Source organism: Acanthaster planci, linkage group LG01, assembly GCF_054643075.1.
Source record: "Acanthaster planci isolate LZ-2023a linkage group LG01, COTS_SCS, whole genome shotgun sequence".
NCBI lineage: Eukaryota > Metazoa > Echinodermata > Asteroidea > Valvatida > Acanthasteridae > Acanthaster > Acanthaster planci.
Genome location: NC_141777.1, coordinates 31,072,750 through 31,092,157, shown reverse-complemented (window position 1 = coordinate 31,092,157; position 19,408 = coordinate 31,072,750). Strand labels below are relative to the sequence as shown.

The 19,408-nt window shown below is 41.2% G+C and overlaps 1 protein-coding gene and 1 long non-coding RNA gene across 3 annotated transcripts; both read left to right on the top strand.

Moving 5' to 3' along the window:
* The first annotated feature begins 811 nt into the window (after positions 1-811).
* Positions 812-15,934, top strand: zfyve1 (zinc finger FYVE-type containing 1). 2 transcript variants are annotated; one of them, XM_087141678.1, is made up of 11 exons: positions 812-2,281; positions 3,483-3,987; positions 6,353-6,585; positions 6,909-7,115; positions 7,305-7,402; positions 7,879-7,996; positions 10,362-10,532; positions 11,056-11,230; positions 11,624-11,746; positions 12,256-12,497; positions 12,795-15,934. In XM_087141678.1, the coding sequence occupies exons 1-10, from the start codon at positions 974-976 to the stop codon at positions 12,486-12,488; spliced, it is 3,171 nt and encodes a 1,056-aa protein (XP_086997804.1). In that variant the 5' UTR covers positions 812-973; the 3' UTR covers positions 12,489-12,497; positions 12,795-15,934. The 2 variants fall into 2 exon arrangements, with proteins under 2 accessions (XP_086997804.1, XP_022086002.2); XM_022230310.2 differs by having other exon boundaries at positions 12,256-15,934.
* Positions 8,003-9,428, top strand: LOC147800662 (uncharacterized). Its single transcript, XR_015426554.1, has 2 exons — positions 8,003-8,583; positions 8,733-9,428. It is a non-coding gene; the product is annotated as an uncharacterized LOC147800662 (long non-coding RNA).
* Positions 15,935-19,408: the final 3,474 nt, after the last annotated feature.

Genomic DNA, 19,408 nt, shown 5'->3' with positions numbered 1-19,408 from the left:
CCTGTTCAATCAATCAATCTTGTTTATTTTTCCACATCATAACTATCACAGATTTACAGCAATAAATGTGGATAGGGCCTCTAAAAAGCAGAACCTGGCTAGTAGTAGTAGCCCCCAGAAATTAAATTAAATAACACTACAAGCACACACATATATACACACTTTTACAAACATCTAAATGTAAATATAGCATAACTTACAAGGGACAAAACATAACCATTAAATCCCGACTTTCTTCCTAACTCTGTAATGTGATGCTAGTTTATGAATAAACATATAGTTCTAGTTATTGGCGTGAGATATAGACTTGCGGGTACACCGTGGAATCAATCTCTTTTGGAAGATGTGTAGTTCTTAGAAGAACCGATGAGTGTTATTTATTGTCGCAAATAGCCCGAGTAGCTGAAAGCGCCATCAAAACTACAATTGAACCTCACAGAGAATCCCGACTTGAGTCGAGTCTAGTGTTTATGTAAACATTATGCAGTTGTTTCTCTTTTCCAGTCTGGGGGTCGATTTTAATCTCAATTCGCTTCACAGAGGCTTCATCTTTTTTAACCAGCTGACTTTGAAGTTTTACATGTAAAACTAATCCAGTAGTGCCACATAATATCAAATGAGACGTGGAATGGCAAAATATTACAGTACTTTTAAGTTAATTTGAACATTTCAGACCAACGATTGGGGTTTGTTTGGGAGACTAATCCGCAGTGGATGAGAAGTTGCGTTTGAAAAACGGCCTAGTACCTAGACTACGTGTAAGCAAACGGATAGGTTTTTAACGCCAAAACAAACGGGCAGCAATCGATCAGCCGGTTGCTTAAGCGTAAGATGGTGTGTCATCATTTCTTAAAATAGATGCTTGGGCTGTTTGTTCAGATACCGAAATGTCGTTTTCAGGTGGATATCCTGAAACGATGAACATAAGTGACATGACTGAGGTTAATCAGTATTGATCCAGGTCTTATGTAGTATGGCAGCTCACTTCAGAACGACCGATCAGCACAAAAATCCCGGTTCCAAACGAATCTGTCAAGAGCGGTTTTCTTGCAACGGGTCTAAAGCGGAGTTTGATTGTTCTGACTGCGGAACAAGGCAGTGCTCCGAATGCGAGAAACGGCTGCACGCAAGCAATCCTCGGTTTGTTGACCATTCTCGCGCTAGGATTCAGCAGCCGGTATTGCCAGCATCTGTTCAGAAATGTGGAATGTGGTGTAACCCCATCAATCCTGCCGAGTACTCGTGTATTGAATGCAAAGGAGTTTTATGCGGGGAGTGCAATCGGGATTTCCACAGGGGTAAACACTCTAAACATCACCGCCGTCCCATTGTCGTCGCGATCAAAACAAACTCGGATGTTTCTGTTGAGGTTGAAAGAGTGAGAGATACAGCCACCTCAAACATATTTTCCCTGAGTGACAGCCATTCAGAACAAAGTCGGATATTCTCTGGAACTTTGCCAGAGCATGAAACACCGGTAAACTCATTTACTGAGGAGTTTCAAAGTGCAATTGAAGTTTGCTTGGATGACATTTTTCCAGTGTTGCAGAAACTAGAAAGCCCCCCAGAGTTGAATATTAGACTGGCAGAAGGACAGTCCAAGGAATTCAAAACTCTTGCCATGGATGAGTTGTCTAGCAATGAGTTCCGTAGTCTGGAGGAAGGTCTAGAGAGAGTAATGAAAGAGAAACCCAAAGCAGTTGAGCTAGACGTTGCCCGCTTTGGGATGTCTGAAGAACCAAGTGCTCTTTCTTTTAATTCAGGACATTTCACCCCCAGTGCTGAAACAAGTGTTCTGCATTCTCATGAATCGATTAAACCAGCCCCCAAGTCTAGATCAACTAAACAGCATGCAATAGCTTCCCAGCCTGGAAAAGATACTGTCAATGCAAAGCAAGAATCTAAGTCATACTCAAGCTCCACTACTCAACAGCCACTTCACTCTGTAGGTGACGAGTGTGACCAAAGGAAGAGTGACTCCAGCATGTCCCGTTCCAAGCCAAGTACCCAACAGAAGGCTCCCATCTTGTCCAATCCAAGTCGCGAGCCAAACTTGGTTAGGCCAGTTGCATCAGTGATGGGTACTTCGCAGAACTCCATCAGCTCCAGTGAGGGAGACGGAGAGACAGAGTCTCCCAGAGGCAGTGTGAGTCGGAGGCAGATCGGCACTCAAGGAACAGGGAAGGACGATGCATTCTCTTCAATACAGCTAAAGACCAAGGAGCCCGTCTTCAGATATAAGCCAGGGTTCCTACTGGTTGATGAAAATGAAAATCTTCAGGTGCTTATATCATACGTGTTTGGCTGTCTCTCAGGGATATCTGATGCATGCCATTTTTATTGACACATTGTAATCATGGGATAACATTTTTAAAGATTTTATGTCTTTTTTTTTATGGCCAATAATACCCGAGCCACAGGCTCGGGAATTAGTCACGTCCATTCTCCTGAGCCGGTCTTAAACGCATGGTTAAGACCTGCCAAGCACATATTTATACTCTTAATAACACATATTTCTCCCACTGGTATCGGATGATATTTGGGATCCGTTGGTATAGATTTTTAGATGGATTTTCTGCAGGCTCACATCAGACACCAGTCACTAAGGTTGTTGCAAATGTGTGGTTATGTTTTGAATATGCATTTTCATTTCTTAGAACAGTGCATTCATAAGTGATAACATAACAAATGCCATTTTCAAAACAGATACATATGTTCTCAAATGAAAATTTAATGAGTTTATGTCACTGAGGAAAGCTGTTTTAGCCATCATTTAACCATGGAATGGAGAAATTGCATCATCATGAAAAAACTTACATTTTTGGAAGGTGTTCATGCTGTAATGAAAGTTAAGGGTCCAGTGAACAAATATTTGAGAGCAGAATCGTGTTCTGTGCCCTCATGTACATGTATGTCCATGTAATAAATCTTTTAGACATTCACAGTACATTGTGGGGTTTGGATGACAAGCAGTGCATTTTATGCATAAAACCTAAGGTGCGAGGAAGCAACCAGTCCATACTCAATTTACAATTTGGTCAGTGTGGGATGAATGACCTACAAGTTGTGATTCTGATTGGTCAGTACTAGCCATTAATATTCATGATCTTAGCACAAGACAAAAAGTAATGTTCTTGGAAGGGATTCCCTAAATTTTCTTTTTCTGGCAAGCTTTAAAATTCAGAGTTTGTGAAAATCTTTGTCCTAAAGTTACATTGCAACACTGTCTGGGAAGTCGGTGGCTTGAATTAGAGTACATACAGTATATATAACAAAATGCAAACAGATTAACATTTTGCAGACACACTTCTCCCCTAGGGTTGTGCATAAAATGCATGGCTTATTTGTCATCCAAACCCATAATGCATTGCAAATGTTGGAAAGGTTTATCAAGGACGTGATGAGTGTGCTGGGCCTTCGCAAATTGTAGTGTAATTCACATTGAGCATTGAAAAATTCTGAGTATTATTTCATTGTTCCAGGTTGAAACAGCAACCAGGTTTGCTGAGCATCTGAGTTGTCCCCCTGACACGCCAGTCAAGGTTGTATCCATCTTCGGCAATACTGGGGATGGCAAGTCCCACTCCCTCAATCACACCTTCTTCTGTGGCCAAGACGTCTTTCGCACGTCCCCCGCCCAGAACTCCTGCACCATTGGCATCTGGGTGGCCTACGACGAGGCAACCAGTGTCATTGTCATTGACACGGAGGGTCTGCAGGGTGTCTCCACCAACGAGAACCAGCGCACCCGGCTGCTCCTGAAAGTGCTGGCCATCTCGGACGTGGTTGTGTATCGCACGCGGGCCGACCGCCTCCACAGGGATCTGTTCCAGTTTCTCGGGGATGCCTCCAAAGCGTACAGTCGTCACTTCAACCGGGAGTTGAAGGCTGCGTCAGAGAGGGGTCACCTGAGCGGATCACTCACCAGTCTTGGGCCAGCTGTTATTGTCTTCCAGGAGACAACTCATACTCTACCATTAGGATCTGGTAAGATGGGCTGTATTGTACATGAGGAACTGCTTGGCTTTTCAAAACTTGGTCCCTTGATATATGCCAATGTATGAGTCAAAAGTCAGCGTGCTCCCTCGCTATCAGCTATCGAGTTCTATTTTTGAATAGCAAACTTGTGCCTAGGCTACTCGTGTATGCCGTGCTACATGTACCGCCATGCCAAACTTAAACAGTTTTTACAAGTTCATTACAGCAACAACATGGTGTTAAGCACTAATTCGGCTTGGCAAATTGCAATTTGGCACGGTATGGCCTTTTATATCTCAATTTGCTATTGTTGTTCCAAATGCCAGTGGCATGACACTGCTCTATTAAGTTCAGCGATTACATGTAGGACAATTGCTGTGCTATTGCCGGACTCATTTTAATTAAGTTCGGCATGGCAATAGCATGGCATGTAGCCCAGGCCTTTCAGTACATGTACATGTTGCTGTTTGTTTCAATTTGTCACACACTTTAACATCCACATAAAAATGGACGTCATTCAAAACACAGGTGAACAACATTGAGGGTTCTCGTTGATTTTAATTGTGCCGTGTTCAGTCGCAGGCCTTAAATTCAAAACTGGCTCTTGCAATTTGTGATTTATTCTGTTAGGTTGGATCACATTAAATCTGACGTTTGCAGCCCATTGGCAGAATAAGCAGTCAGAGGTAGCCAAACTCATGAGTAGTCAACACATACTGGAAGGCATTAACGAAAGGTCCTGCCAAAATAGAGTTTAGATGTAGAAGTAAATCATAACGTCAAACCTAGTTCATAAGAACAATACAATATACTGCTTGTAATTAGGACATGTTGAGGTCCCAATCCTTTGTTCTTCGTTATTTTCATTCCTGATAAGACTAAACAAAATAATAGGGGGCAGAGTAAGAGATGGATAGGATGATGGAGGGGTAGAGTTGGAAATGGATGGGATGATGGCGAGGGGGTGGAGTACCGTAGGAAAAGGGTAGGATGATGGGGAGGGGGCAGAGTAGGAGGTGGAGAGGATGATGGGGAGGGGGAGGAGTAGGAGATGGAAAGGATGATGGGGAGGGGGCAGAGTAGGAGATGGATAGGATGATGGGGAGGGGGCGGAGTAGGAGATGGAAAGGATGATGGGGAGGGGGCAGAGTAGGAGATGGATAGGATGATGGGGAGGGGGCGGAGTAGGAGATGGAAAGGATGATGGGGAGGGGGCGGAGTAGGAGATGGATAGGATGATGGGGAGGGGGTGGAGTAGGAGATGGATAGGATGATGGGGAGGGGGCGGAGTAGGAGATGGATAGGATGATGGGGAGGGGGTGGAGTAGGAGATGGAGAGGATGATGGGGAGGGGGTGGAGTAGGATATGGATAGGATGATGGGGAGGGGGCGGAGTAGGAGATGGAGAGGATGATGGCGAGGGGGTGGAGTAGGAAATGGATGGAAAGATAAGGTGGATGTGGGATTGGAGATAGATGGGATTAGGGGTAGAATCAAAGTAGACAGGGTAGATATGTGATGATGGGATATGGATGATGGTAGAATTGTAGAGGATAGCATGATGGGGTTGGATACAAAGTGCAGAACTGTACTTTTGAGGAATTTTAATTATGCACCATCATCAAACTCACAAATGCACTGCTTGTATAATCATCCAGGTCTGGTCTAACTGTACTGGACCCACATTCTATAAACATTCCTCTCTCCTGTAAAGAACTGTGAAGCCTTTTTACCTGCATCTCCCTTGTTTGTGGTCTTTGTTGATTTACTTTTAAGCGACAGGCGCCCTTCAACACCCAGTCTGCATACAGCACTAACTGCTAGGTTTTTTCTCCTAGAGTACAATGGATTTTATACCGAGGTCTATAAAATATCTTTTACAGCTGTACTGCAGTCATATGTCAACCAATCTTATAACAATTTTTGATGAAGCTTGGTTAGTATTTTCTTGTTTAATTTAGTAACCATATTTGTATAACTTGGATGGCTCTTTCTTTCCTGTTATTACAGTGAAGAAATTCAAATTCATAACAAGCGGCGAGCCATGGCGGCTTTGCCGTTCTACATGTAGTTTTATGATTGAAAAAGAGAAGCGTTTTATTTGCTCACAAGTTATTGTGGGTAAGTTTAGTAAGGGCTAAGTACGTGTACCTTGCTTGAGGACATGTGTGAACACCTTTGTGGTTGTTCCTTTTTTTTCATTGCAGAGGTGCATAGCTTACTGAGTTGGCTTAGATCTAGAAACCCAAGAGAGTTTTTCTCTGAATCTGGTTTAGATGAAATTAAATTGTCTTGTTGATTGATTTGGCAGACCACGTCATTGGTCTACATCAAAATATTTACAATAACAACTACTTTTCTCCTGTTCTTCAAGACCAACCTGCACCAGGCGACAGCCTTGGTGTCTCAGCTGACGCCATCCTGAGAGAACGCTTCAAGGAATATGGCCACAGCATCGATGCCTTCAGCTGCGTTCAGTACATCGGAACTCAGACCATCACACCCCCAACCGATTTCAGAAGTCTGCGTAGGGCCATACTGGCTCATGTGCGAAATGATAGTGTCAGGTCCCCCAGACCTCCAACAGTGATCTACAATGCACTCAAGGTATAATCAGTCTGGGGGTCCACCTGTTAAAGTTTTTGGATTTGTGTTCTATTGGTAAATGCATGTAGTATGTCTGTTCATAAGTAAGGGCACTCAATGGGGACCTGTGAACACTTGTGATGGGCTTACATGCAGCCAGGTTTTACCTAGTCTCAAGTGATTGCACAATTTTAACAACATCTCTTGCTCTCTGTATCATTACTTTCACTGTTGAAATGACATACTGTTGAAAACTAATACTTGCTTCAAGATACATGTGGTTCAAAAACTACTTTTTCTACGATACAACTATATGCACGTTTTTCATTCTGGCATACATGTAGGTCTTGAATGATAAATTCAGCGGTGAAATCGACGCCACTGTGCCTTCCACCTTCCCTGATGAGTATTTCACCTGTTCAGATCGCTGTCTTTCCTGCGATGCGCGCTGCGGTCGCACCATGAACCACAGCAAGGACAACCTGCCACATCAGTCAGAGTCACGCTGTCGATACCAACACCAATTTGACAACCAGGTGTTCATTTGTAAGGTGGGTCAACTTAAGGACTGGGCTCAGTATCTTGATGTTGCTGAATGTCACACTATTTGAAATTTGGTGACATCAGAAAAACTCACTGAATCCACTCCATGTGGGAGTGAGATGCGATGAGCTTTTCCATGGCAACGTTGGGTAGCGTTATATCTTATGTCTCATTCTTTTCCCTCATTTTGATGACAGAATTGCTATGAGCGTGGCGAGGAAGTGTTAGTGGTCCCCAAGACCTCCTCCTCAGGAGATACATCATGGTTAGGTCTGGTCAAATATGCCTGGTCTGGGTGAGTCTTGGACATAGGGTAAAGGAACTATTCATTTAAGGACAGAAATATGAATTTTTGTAAACCATCAATGCCAGATCGTAAGTTAATCTGATAAAGCACCTAAGCTCATATAAACTGATCATAGAAACTCTTTTATTTTTTAGCAGCAAGCATAGACTACTTCCTGTATTGTGTGAGAGGTATACTTCTAGAGGCCATTTCTCCTCTTCTCTTTTGCTTGGCATATAAATTCTTCCATTGGGCAAATGTTTCCAACTTCAAGTGATTCTGACGGTGATATCAAGTAAACTTGGTTGAAACAGGTTATTTGAATGTTATTTCATTAAGGATATTTGAATCGGAAAACACCTAAGTGCCGTGGGATTTTTCTTTTAGTTATACATGCTGCAGCTGAATTTGTGTTTGTCAGTTTTAGAAATCGGTGAACATATGGAGGAACATATTGTATATTGTCTTCCTTTCTTTCGTTTTAGATACGTTTTGGAGTGTCCCAACTGTGGGATCATTTACCGCAGTCGACAGCACTGGTATGGGAACCTTGATCCCGAGCAGACTGCAGTGAGAACAGAGATCAGACATGTGTGGCCAGGAGTAAGTAGAAGTCCCTGTGCCGCTATTCCAACTGAATGTTCGCTGACTTGTATTGTTTTTGAACCTTGCCTTTTGGCAGTTAATGGAGTGCAAACATTTGTGGTAACCCCTGATGACAAAGACAGACATACGGCGCTGTGTTTCAGTGTATGACATAGGACAAAGCATTGTGATTCCGTCACATGTTGTTCCTAGATGTCACAGCTGAATTAGATGGACTAAATATTTTTCTTTTTGTTGAGTTTCTTCTCTTTTAGGGCGATGGTTGCTGTTGGTCACAGTAATCCTAGTTTAACCCAAGTTTTGTCTTTTGTTTAGCTCTCTGGTCTAGTAGAGGATGGCATGGGCATGCATGAATGCATCCTTAGTATTTATTGAATGTAGATGTGTGTAAGGTTGGATGGAAGTGGGCGGGGATGAGATTTGCCACATGTTGCGGTAGAAGGAACACGGTGTTTTGAGTTCCTGGTGACGAAGCCATTTTGGTTAGCTTGAGCCATCCCTTGGCTATCAGCACGGATGATTTCGGCTCTGTGAAGTCTTGGGCATGGCTCGGACAAGCATAAGTCAGCGTGACAACAGGAGTCGTAAGTTACACTCTGTGATTTCTTTACATTAAATTGCTTGGTTGAAATTACGTGGAACTTGATTAATTTTTTCCAACACTAGAAGATTTTGATTTTGGAAGCTGTATCTGTTTTCTGTTATGGAGTAGTTTGATTATTTTCCATTCTAGATGGTCTTTGTATGTTGATGTATATGGTCTGCTAAGCACTGATGTCCTTGGGACCCTGCTTGTGAGGCCTGAGAGTAGTTCCGCATTTACTGTTCCACATTCTGAGTGTAGCCTGTTCCACAGCCTGCAGTCCTTCCTGGAGCCTGATGGTTCTCTGCAGCGTCATCCTGTCCTGTGACAGTCTTTGCTTCTGTGACTTAGACGACGGATGTTGGTGGAATCTGCCACAGCTATGACAAAGCATCCTAATCTCCCATAAACCCTTCATTTATTATTGTATTAAGTTTAAGTATTAAGTTTAATTGATAGAATGCTGAATTAGAGGATTAAGCCGTTGATCAGAATTGTAGAGTGATTTTTGAATTAAGGAAAAGTTGAACATATTGCTGACAACTATATATGATGTGAATTAATGGATTTGAATTGCTGATATTGATTGAATTGAGCGTCTTCCATTGATTGGAGGAGTTGAACAGTATAAAATAGAAACTGGTCCGTTTTAACTTTTCAGATTTGTAATTACCGGAAGTGATTCACTAATATTTAAATACTCATAGGTCAGGTACCGTGCATTTAACTATTTGAGGCATTTTTAGATGACTCGGAATATTCCCAAAGTAGAGATTTCCCTGCAGATCCAAAGTGTGTATAGTTACTTTGAATAAAATTAGGTGTATATTTTGTACATATTTCCAATCGGTGTGATACCGTGTTGTTTTTGTAAGAGTCCAGGAAAACTGGTGACACTAGAATACATTAAAGGGTAGATGCAATCAATTTTGTTTTTAATACAAATCTTCAAAATGCACCATTGTGTCTTGGTTAACTTTATTTTCAACTTTTTAAAGCTTATTTTGTCACGCTTTTGGTTTCATGCTAAGGAGTATGTCCATATTCATGAGCAAAACTATGATGTGTTACATTGGTTTTTACACAAAAAAGTCGTACATGTTAGCTGATTTTGCTGGACCAATTTTGGTTTTTTTGCTGATTCATTGTTGTTTATGTGCTTAGTAATAGGTGAACACCAATGCTTTTCTCAAAAATGTTTTCAGTAAGTAAATTCTGGGTTCACAATATTAAAAGAAAAAGGTATGAAATAAGCCATGGCTACCCTGGATGACATCACAGCAACAGTGCCCTCAGTTGTCCAGAAAGCATTGATAATTTAAGTGTTTAAAAAAGTGCACTTTCAGTACATTTAATCAAATGGGAATATGAAGAGTTTTCATACATTGACGAAGAGTACAGAATTGCAGAAAAATTGTGTCTCAGAAAGATTCATTTCAGCTACGCTTTACACACTGCCATGAAACAAAGGCACTTACCACAGAGGACAGGATTGTACAAAGGACTGAATAAAAAATCTGTGGCTGCCTGGGTGTGTCAGTCCTCAATGGTAAACATGTACACAAAGCCAGTACTGTACAGTAAGGCAAGTCTGTGGACCTGTGTTCAAAGTTAGGCCCATTACATTCTTGCAACTACATGTACTCAATGAATGGTCCAAACATTATGTGAAAATTTTAAACGGCTGTTTAAAAGGCCAAGTGCTCAGTGTAACTGCAATATTTGTTAGAATTCCAAGGGAACAGGCCTGAATTAGCTTTGTTGTCTTTTTCTTTTAAGGGTTGCACTGTGCTTCAAGGTACCCACAATGCAGCGAGGCGTGTGGTGGATGGACTGTCCTCAGTCATTGAGACAGTGAGCTCAGTCAGTGCTCGCCCCACCCAGATGGTAACACAGTGGATGACAGATCAAATAGCACCAGCCTACTGGCGACCTAATGCCGAGATCACAGTACGTAAACAGACAAAAGAGGACATATGCATTGCATGTTGGGTACACCCATGCTGAGGCCGTTTCCTACTTCAGGCAAACACAAAAGTGAGATGAATTGAAATTTGCTTGAGTCAAGTTGAAATGTGTTCAACTTCTGTAAATTTGCGACATGAAGTTTTGATCCAATATCACAATTCTGTCTTATTGTTCACTTCCTTGCAAGTATAAACCCAACTTTAATGCTGTGTAATCTTTTGGATGTTAGTGCAGTATGTTTATGGAATTTCTGGAATAGATCATGGCTTACAGTGTGGTGCTTGTGTTCACCGCTTTCTGGTCTTAACTGGTACCCAAGTAGTTGGTGAGCAAACCTCACAGATTTTGTGAGCTGCTGCATTAAACTGATATCCTGGCCTGATGAAGAGGGGTGGTAGTTTTCAAGCACTTGGAAATTTATCTTACGAGATTACCTCCCACCTTCAGCTTGTAAATGTTTCACATGCTCTTAAAGCATCACTTCCTTCTCACCTGATGCATATAGGTCTGCCACATGTGTGAGCATCCCTTCGGTGAAGGGGAGAAGATCCATCACTGCCGTTCCTGCGGAGAGGGTTTCTGTGATGACTGCTCCTGCCATCAGATGCCCGTCCCGGAGCGAGGCTGGGGGGATAAGCCAGTCAGGGTGTGTGAGCAGTGTTATATGAAGAAATGCCAAGGTAAGCACATGCCTTGCAACTTGCCATCACCTTACGTCCGAAGGGCATGACACAGTCAATTTGAAATGTGTTCCACTTCTATAAATTGGACTTCATTAATTGGATTTGCTGTAGGTGATGCCAGTTATCACAAATCACTTGTGACTGGACTTGCCAAAATTGACTTGTGACTTGACTTAGACTTGCCAAAATTGACTTGCTACCACCTCTGTCTTTTATTTTTAGGTTCGCTACTTATGCTGCACTTAATATGGAAAGTCTGTAGCTTTTCCTATGGCAGAGTGTCACCCTTTGCATTGATTTCACTTGAATAATGTCCCATGACTTTGCAATAGTCTGCCTGTTTTTTTTGACTGCATGATTGGTCATTCTGATGTGATCATTGCTCTTCAGATCCTGGCCTAGCTGAGGTAACCCCAGAGGATGCAGCCGAGCAGCCAGTAACGGTCCGGAGGGTTGGTGAGGTGGTACAATCCACGTTCAGTGTGCTGGGGAATGCCATGCAGTACCCGCTCGGTAAGGGATGTGTAAACCTCATCAACTTCATGAGTAAATGGGAAACACCCATCTTTCTGAAAAAAAGACCTGATAAAACACCTGTATAGCCTGATTGTACTAATTGGAAGTCCTAAATGCAGTGTTATGACTGGCCTACTGCGTGCACACATCCAATTTAACCGTGCACGTATGACTGTGACCACCATTCGTCTCTTCAGTTTGGGTGTCGTGCACCAATTTGTAAAAAAAAAACTTAAAATAGATCCCGCCCCCCAAAAAAGTTGTTTGTTCCCCTTTGGAAGAATCCTGGTGACACCCATGTTCTTTCGATTAGACTGTACGAATCTGAACCCAAGATTACTGTCTATCAGGGAGCCTCATGTAATGATTGAAACATCGTATGCCAGTTGATATACCTAATAACTGGCTCTTGATAGTATGTCTAAATAATGGCTGACACCGTGGCTCAAAAAATTGACAGTATCTGCTCTCTTAGTTTTCTCATGCCTCCTCCCTACTGCCCGCAGGTTTCATGGTAGATGCAGCACGCCCTGCCTACTGGGTACCAGATAGTGAGATCATTGTGTGCTCCTGCTGCCAGCTGGAGTTTACAAGCAAGATGCGCAAGCACCACTGCCGTGCCTGTGGGAAGGGGGTCTGCGGAGATTGCTCGGAGAAACGTCGCCCGGTGCCCTCACGGGGTTGGGACGAGGCCGTTAGGGTGTGCAACAAGTGTGACAAGAAACAAGGTCCGCTGTAACCACAACAGGTTTGTGGAACCCGAGAATACAATCAGAAATGTAGTTCCAACTCATCAATTTGTGTCCATCTGTCAAGGGCAGGTACAAGGGTAGATCCAGAACTTCTATTTTTGGAGGGGGTGCCAAACTTTTTTTGGGGGGGGGGAATTTTCTTTAGCTTTTTATGGTTTTGCTGTTGGGTGAGGCCCCATTTTGGGGCTTCTTTACTCACTTCAGAAGGAAGAACAATGAAGTCAACAGAAAGGCCTTTCATCGTTCAAAACAAAAATTGTTGTTTTTGCTCTTTTTTTTACAATGGCAAATAGGAAGTAACACCATAGACTAACCGGAAAATATAAAACTGCACGAGCTTTCGTAGCAACAACTGCTTCATCAGATGCAATGAGTAGAAAGCCACTGTCTCTATCCAGTCAGCTTCTAGATAATCTTTTGTTCAGCAGCTTCCCTTTTTTGGGCGGGGGAGGTATGGTCCTGTCGGCTGTCATCCACAGATCTCATCTAGTCACATTGCTGTCTCAACTTTTGGAAAACACCATTGAAGTCTTTGTCAGCCAGGGGATTCCTTCAATTTTTGTAATTTCTCAGGAGCTTGTTGAATCCTGCACCCTCCTTTTCTTTCCTGAGTAGGGAATCCCTCACTCGTATGAGCTGAAAGTTCCTCTCTGTATCTAAATCACTAATTTACATTTTCACCCTCAGAAAGACTCGGTGCAGTTAGTGTGCTTAGTTTAGAATGCCACTGCTTTTATTCTGTGATGCCACTTGTCTCACAATTTTAAAGCTGAAGGGTGTTTATGTAAATTAACTTCATAATATAATTTGATGAATTTGAAAAACAGTTTGAAGCTATGCATGCATATTGCTGTAGTTTAATTTTCGTCTTCTTGATAAGTGACAGTCCAAATTTGCTAGCCTTCTGTAAGATGATTGCTTTGTTTGCTTTGACGTAAAATGGTTATTTAACAGGGAATTGGTCATTGCAACCCATATTATGACTAACAGAGCAGTTTCTCTTCACATTTATAAAAAATCATCATTTTGGGTGTTCAGTTCCACCGCTAGAATGCTCAGAGTAATAAAAATAATACGTTGATGAGGACAGCAATCAAATCTAGCGATTTGATGATGTCATAATATGGCTCTCGTCCCCTAGAGTTTCTTGACTTTGCGGCCATTATAGGGGGCTTCATAGCACAAGAACAGAGAAAAAACAGGTAGTAAGTTAGATGTTATTCATGGCAAATGACCACGGCAGTCTGCTTAAAATTCATAAGGACCTTGCTCTGGTTCAAATAGGGACGGTTCAACTTTATCATAAGACGTAGTGTTGATCAACATTGTCAATAACAAATAATTTTAAGTCACTCTCACTATCAACATTGTCAATAAAAAATAATTTTAAGTCACTCTCACTATCAACATTGTCAATAAAAAATAATTTTAAGTCACTCTCACTGTCTGACCGCTTTTAATTCACAGTTAAGTGCAAGCAAGCACAGCACTCACGCACGTGGGTGGCACGTTCACCCTGAAATAATAAAACAGTCATATAATTGCAGAGCCATAGTGTGACATCATCAAACCAGGCTTCTAGTGGATGCTCCTGATGACTTTTGTTTTCAGTTTGTCTGATATGAAGGAGGACTTTTACTCATGCTTTTGACGTCAGTAGCAATATTTATTTAGTTTTTACATAATAGATTGTTTGAGATATAGCTAAATTTTATGAAGAGCGAAACTGTGAACTACCCATGTGATTGATCTTTAAGATTCAGTTCTTGTCTACAGCATCAGCCTGCACTTGGCTGCCATTAAACTTTGCTGTATTCTGCCTAAAGGTTTGATTTGTAAGAAGTGATGAGACTTTGTTAATGTAATGTTGAATGAGGGTGTAAGACTATATCTCGGATTAATGTAAATAAACATAGAGTTACTGTGTATACTGCTTATCTTTCATCTGTGTATAAGTTGGAATCCAATCTCCAAATCAACTTTGCAAATGTCGTTTGTCACATTCATAAATCATACTGAAAAATGTGCCTGAAATATTTCAATGTTGAATCTATTGTGTATGTGATTAATTCATTTGAGCAGTTCCCTACAGATACCAGTATTAATGTGAAAAAATGGATCAAAGGAGGACTTCCTGTACATTTTATTCTTTTTAAGTGTTTGTAGTCAATGTTGCATTTTCGTATACATTGGACTTGACTCTAACACAGTAGGAGCCTGAAAGTTTCTTCCATGTCTGCAGTGTTTCCCAAAGGTTATAATTTTGTTTCAGATACTCAACTCTGCCAAGACTGATCTGCGTGTGAATTAGCATGGGAAATTATTCTGGGGTGAATTTAATTTCCCATCTCCAGTTAAAACCCGGGTAAAAAGTTTGATTTGATACAACTGGATGGTTTTACTATAGTTGTAGCCTGGTTGCTGATTTATGATATAAAACTTAAGTCTTGAAGTTTCCATACTGGCAACTAGCGCCCTCTATTGTGCATTGCGTCACGTCTGGTATACATTACTTTTAATCCTGAATCATGTAATATCTGGCCTTTAGGAAGTACAGATACTTTCAAATTTAGACATTCTTTCCTTCTCTTGTTTTTAGGAATTTATTTTTTCTTCTAAAAAGTGTATATTTCAAGGGATACGTGGACAGCTTTCTTGTTGGTTTGAGTCATTCGCAAAAAAAAAAAACACTCATTGTAAATGTTAAAAGGGGAAAATGACTTTCCGTAATGTATTTTTAGACCAGTCTTAAATGAAGTTGAAAATTTTCATGAAATCCGTCTCTTTTACCTAAACTTTGTCACTTTTACACAGCGCTGTAATCAAAGTAAATCCAACACAAGTCATCTGGTCCCAAGTCAGAAGGCTGTCTCGTGAGAAAGACTTGTACATGTAGGTGTACTTTTACTGGCGCTTTGATGTGTGATGAACTTGAAACTGCTCCTATGTTGCTTATTCCCACTGACGGTGTGCTGAAAGTGCCATATACATGTATCCAGTACATTGTGTTTTACAAACGGTGTTTATTTTTTACTGTTCTGCATGAACCAACAGAATGTATTGCAAGTTGTCAGAGCTGGATTTTGAGGTTTAAAAATATCAAAAGAACCTTCAATCGGATCCATTTTGGGACATTAAATTTACACCGTCCCAGTGTCTTTGTAAAAGTCAGTAGTGGCAACGGACATAGATTGTTCTAGTAGATGGAGGTCATCATTGATGGAGGGCCCAAATTAACCATCGAATTTCTTGCCTAAGCCTGTCCTGATTTTAGATTTTGCTTTTTCTGTAAGTTTTATGATTTTTAATGCTTACCTCGTTTGCATGTGATGGTTAGATCTAAAATTATCATAAAGGAGGTGTTTAAAAATATTGTATAAGGAAATGCAAGATAATATGTTGCTGTAACTAAATAAAGATGAATTGACCTACACTTCAACAGCATTTGTGCTTTTCCCTAAGCAAAGTGGCCTGTCACCCTTAAACAATATTCATTTTGTCGGGAATTCAATTTTCTTCAGTGATTTCGCCCTTGTGTCTTCCCACTGATATAATTCAACACTGTTCAACAGAAAGGCTTGGGACTTAACTTTTTTACTTTTTTCCTGAGTGGTTGAATTGATAAGCAGAAAACTACTCACATTTTTTTTTTACAGGAAAGAATTTAATGCCCGTCTTAAGGGTGGATGGAGACATAATTTTTTGTCACCAGTCACAAGTAAGCAGTTGCTCAGATGCAATTTCCTGAACAAAATGGCTCTTCCATGCAAAACAACCTCCATAGTAAGACACTTTATATCTTAACTCTTATTGATCGAAAAGAAATTCTCTTCATTTTTTTGGGGGGGCATGCCCCCGGCGTTGCCCCACACCCAATCCACGGTCCTTGGCCTGTCCCTGGTCCCTGTATTGCTGGCAATTGCCGATCTGTCGTCATGCAAGTCAGCTTAAAGTGAAACCTTGAACCCCCCCGGCCCCGCTACCCCGCATTAAAGATTGTCGGCTTGAAAAGGGCAATCTGGTGCAAACGTTTGCTTCACATGACTCTACATCACAGTAGCTACGAAGCACGGCTGTATGTGAGTTTGGTGATGAGCTGACCATCGGTTGCATTCAGCACGGCAGGCCAATTATTTTTTTTGCCGAGGATTTGGTTTCAGTACCTGATGATCGTGCAGTTTGGCGATGTGTTCGAATCCACAGTTAGCTGCAGCCAGAAGACACGTCTGCCACAAGTCGAAGATTACTTTAAAAAGCCCCTCTGATATTAATTAACCCTAACTCCCTAGGGTGTGCATAAAATCATATTAAAATTGGAGGATTCAGGGCTGTTAGGGTTAATGTTTGCAGAACTTGAGTTTATATAGTTGTCGAAACATTTCCCAAAATGAGTCAGTACAAGGTTAATTGAGATCGGCGAAGAACCGTTAGGTGTGTGCCATTTTGCTAAAATGTTTATTCTGCCAGTATTTCTGTGTTTGGGAATTCTATATCAGACCCTGCTGGTATGCAAATAGTAGTGTTAACGAAGAGTGAATTGATTCAAGGTCGCAACCTCACGGTCCCGGAACTTCGCGTACTCAAAATTCTTCAGAAGTTCGCAGCTATTATCCTTAATCTCAGTGCAGTCACGATAGCTGCTGCAACGTTTGAACTGCATGTACACATGTATTTTATTCGAAATCTTTGTGGTATATGGGCTGTATTTCCGTGGTATTTCTACTTTTCACTTTGTATTCTCTTATGACCAGATGACTGCAATTGATCGCTTGTTAATTTGACGCCGTCATTTTTTTAGTCCTCGCAGTTGGAGGTTGCTTCCTTTGGCAAAAGCATGTGCTATCAAACCCTCATTGTTTATGAACTCTCTTAGGCTCAGGCCATAGACTCGGAGCCTGAAACGCAGAGCTTATAAACTCTTACAAAATTTCTTGACCCAAGACTGAACCCTTAACAGTGACAGCCAACCTTCAGGCTCTGCGTTAGAAGGACAATATATGTACGTCACACCTCACCCCGGGCACGCACACAGTGGATGGGCAGTATCGATTCTCAGTTACGACTTCCGGACCGATAGTTTCAGTATCGCACATTCTGTTCCGAACTGTTGTTGGACATCGCGTGTGCTGTACATGGACACTTAATGTAGGCCTACTACATTTTGCACTTCAAGTTCGCTGTAAAACCCCCAAGTAGTGAGGAATTGCTTGCTAAAGTCCTACCGTGGAATTAACAGGAACCTTTCCTTCTGTTTTACACTCCCAAGTTTTTCGGTCCAATATGGAATTCTATATATTATGAATACAATTATGAGGTATAATACATTCTTGTAATCGAACAAGGCACATAAACGCACAAACCAAATGGTATTCGGAAGTGTACAAATCGATATGAGGCGAAGTAAAACATAAACAAGTCAAGCGTCTAGGTTTTTTCAGACATGTTGTTCCCTTATTATTTTAAAGATGACCGCCATTGATTTTAAAAATTGTGAACAAGACCAATTCGGTGTTTCCACTGTTCAGAGACACAAAAATGAATAGAGACATGCCGGACTAAGTTGAAGAGAGAATAATAGATATTTAAAGTGGCTTTGAAAGTAAGTTTATCGTTCAGAATTAAAAAAAAAAACTTTTCATAGGCTTGAGTCCAATGATTTGAAGCACTGGGACGAGGCCACAGGACCAAACAAAATTGGAGATAGTACGATCAACTGTATAAGCCCATACTAAAGGCCAGATATACTGGACTGCCTCCATATTCTTGACGATCCTTGAGGACACTCCGGAAGGAGTCCAGTAGACTAGCCAGGGGCTATATATCGACTACTTGATGTGGACTGAAAGTGACTGACAGGGTCTACGGGCTCGCTAGTGTTTCGTTTTTATGTTCGGAGGGATTGCTCAATATTTTGTTTACTTTTGAACCTCATTCTTCCTTTTTAAAATGTTAATCCAGGCCGTCTCCAAAAAGGAACCACTCCCGCAGGCAGATATGTTAAACATGCTAGACATGTTTTTTTTAATTAACTTTTTTCACTTTTACAAGTTTTTTTTTCCAATTAGCCTAAAATATAATACCAAGTTGTGACGTTGATATATTAAACGGACAAGATCTGCAATCTCGCATTAGGCTTTTATACATACTGAAAAACTAAATGTTCAGTTCAGTGCACTTTATTTTCCACATAATATTAATTTACAGAAACACTTTCACAAAGTTAGGTGGATGGGGCCCCCGAAAAGCAGTGCCTCGAGTGGGGGTTCCCAATTACAAATAAACTAAGTTCCACAAAAACAAGAACACAAAGCTAACACTTTACAAACAACACAAATATTAAATATAGCACATGTACATGTACATGACCGTGTAGCCTTTGACTGCTGCAACCCCGTGAGAAAGACATTAATCAGAAACTAGATGCACATTTCAAGGAAAAATCCACAGGACTCCATAACGTGGGGCCTACATGTTTCACAGTAGATGTAGCGAGCCGTGCGGGCGTGCGAACGTGTGATGACAACTTTTTCTTCATTTCTTGAAAACATTGAGCAAATTGCGGTATAGCTGAGAGTTACTCAGTGAGTTGATACATGAAAATACCCACTGGAAAGAATATATTTCAGTGATTTTTAGAGCATTACTATACTCACAAAGTTAACATTATTAATTATACATAAAGCCCTTTTCTGTAATTGTACATTTCTGCACAAAATCAGAAAAATCGTTTCGGCAAAAAACAAAACAAATAAAAGCCGGCTCCGTCGCGCGCACAGCACGGACACAAGCACAAAGGAATAAACGTCTCTCAGTTGACGATCCAACAATTATCGACCACTGGAATCGATTTTTTCCGCACAGTATCGATATAGGTCTGTCTACAAATGAAAACACGCCTCCGAGCTCC

Bases quoted from the DNA above. Each gene is read 5' to 3' on its own strand.
- zfyve1 (XM_087141678.1), top strand. From the start codon at position 974: ATGGCAGCTCACTTCAGAACGACCGATCAGCACAAAAATCCCGGTTCC. The intron at 2,282-3,482 runs GTGCTTATATCA...TCATTGTTCCAG, and splicing joins ATGAAAATGAAAATCTTCAG to GTTGAAACAGCAACCAGGTT. The intron at 3,988-6,352 runs GTAAGATGGGCT...CTGTTCTTCAAG, and splicing joins TACTCTACCATTAGGATCTG to ACCAACCTGCACCAGGCGAC.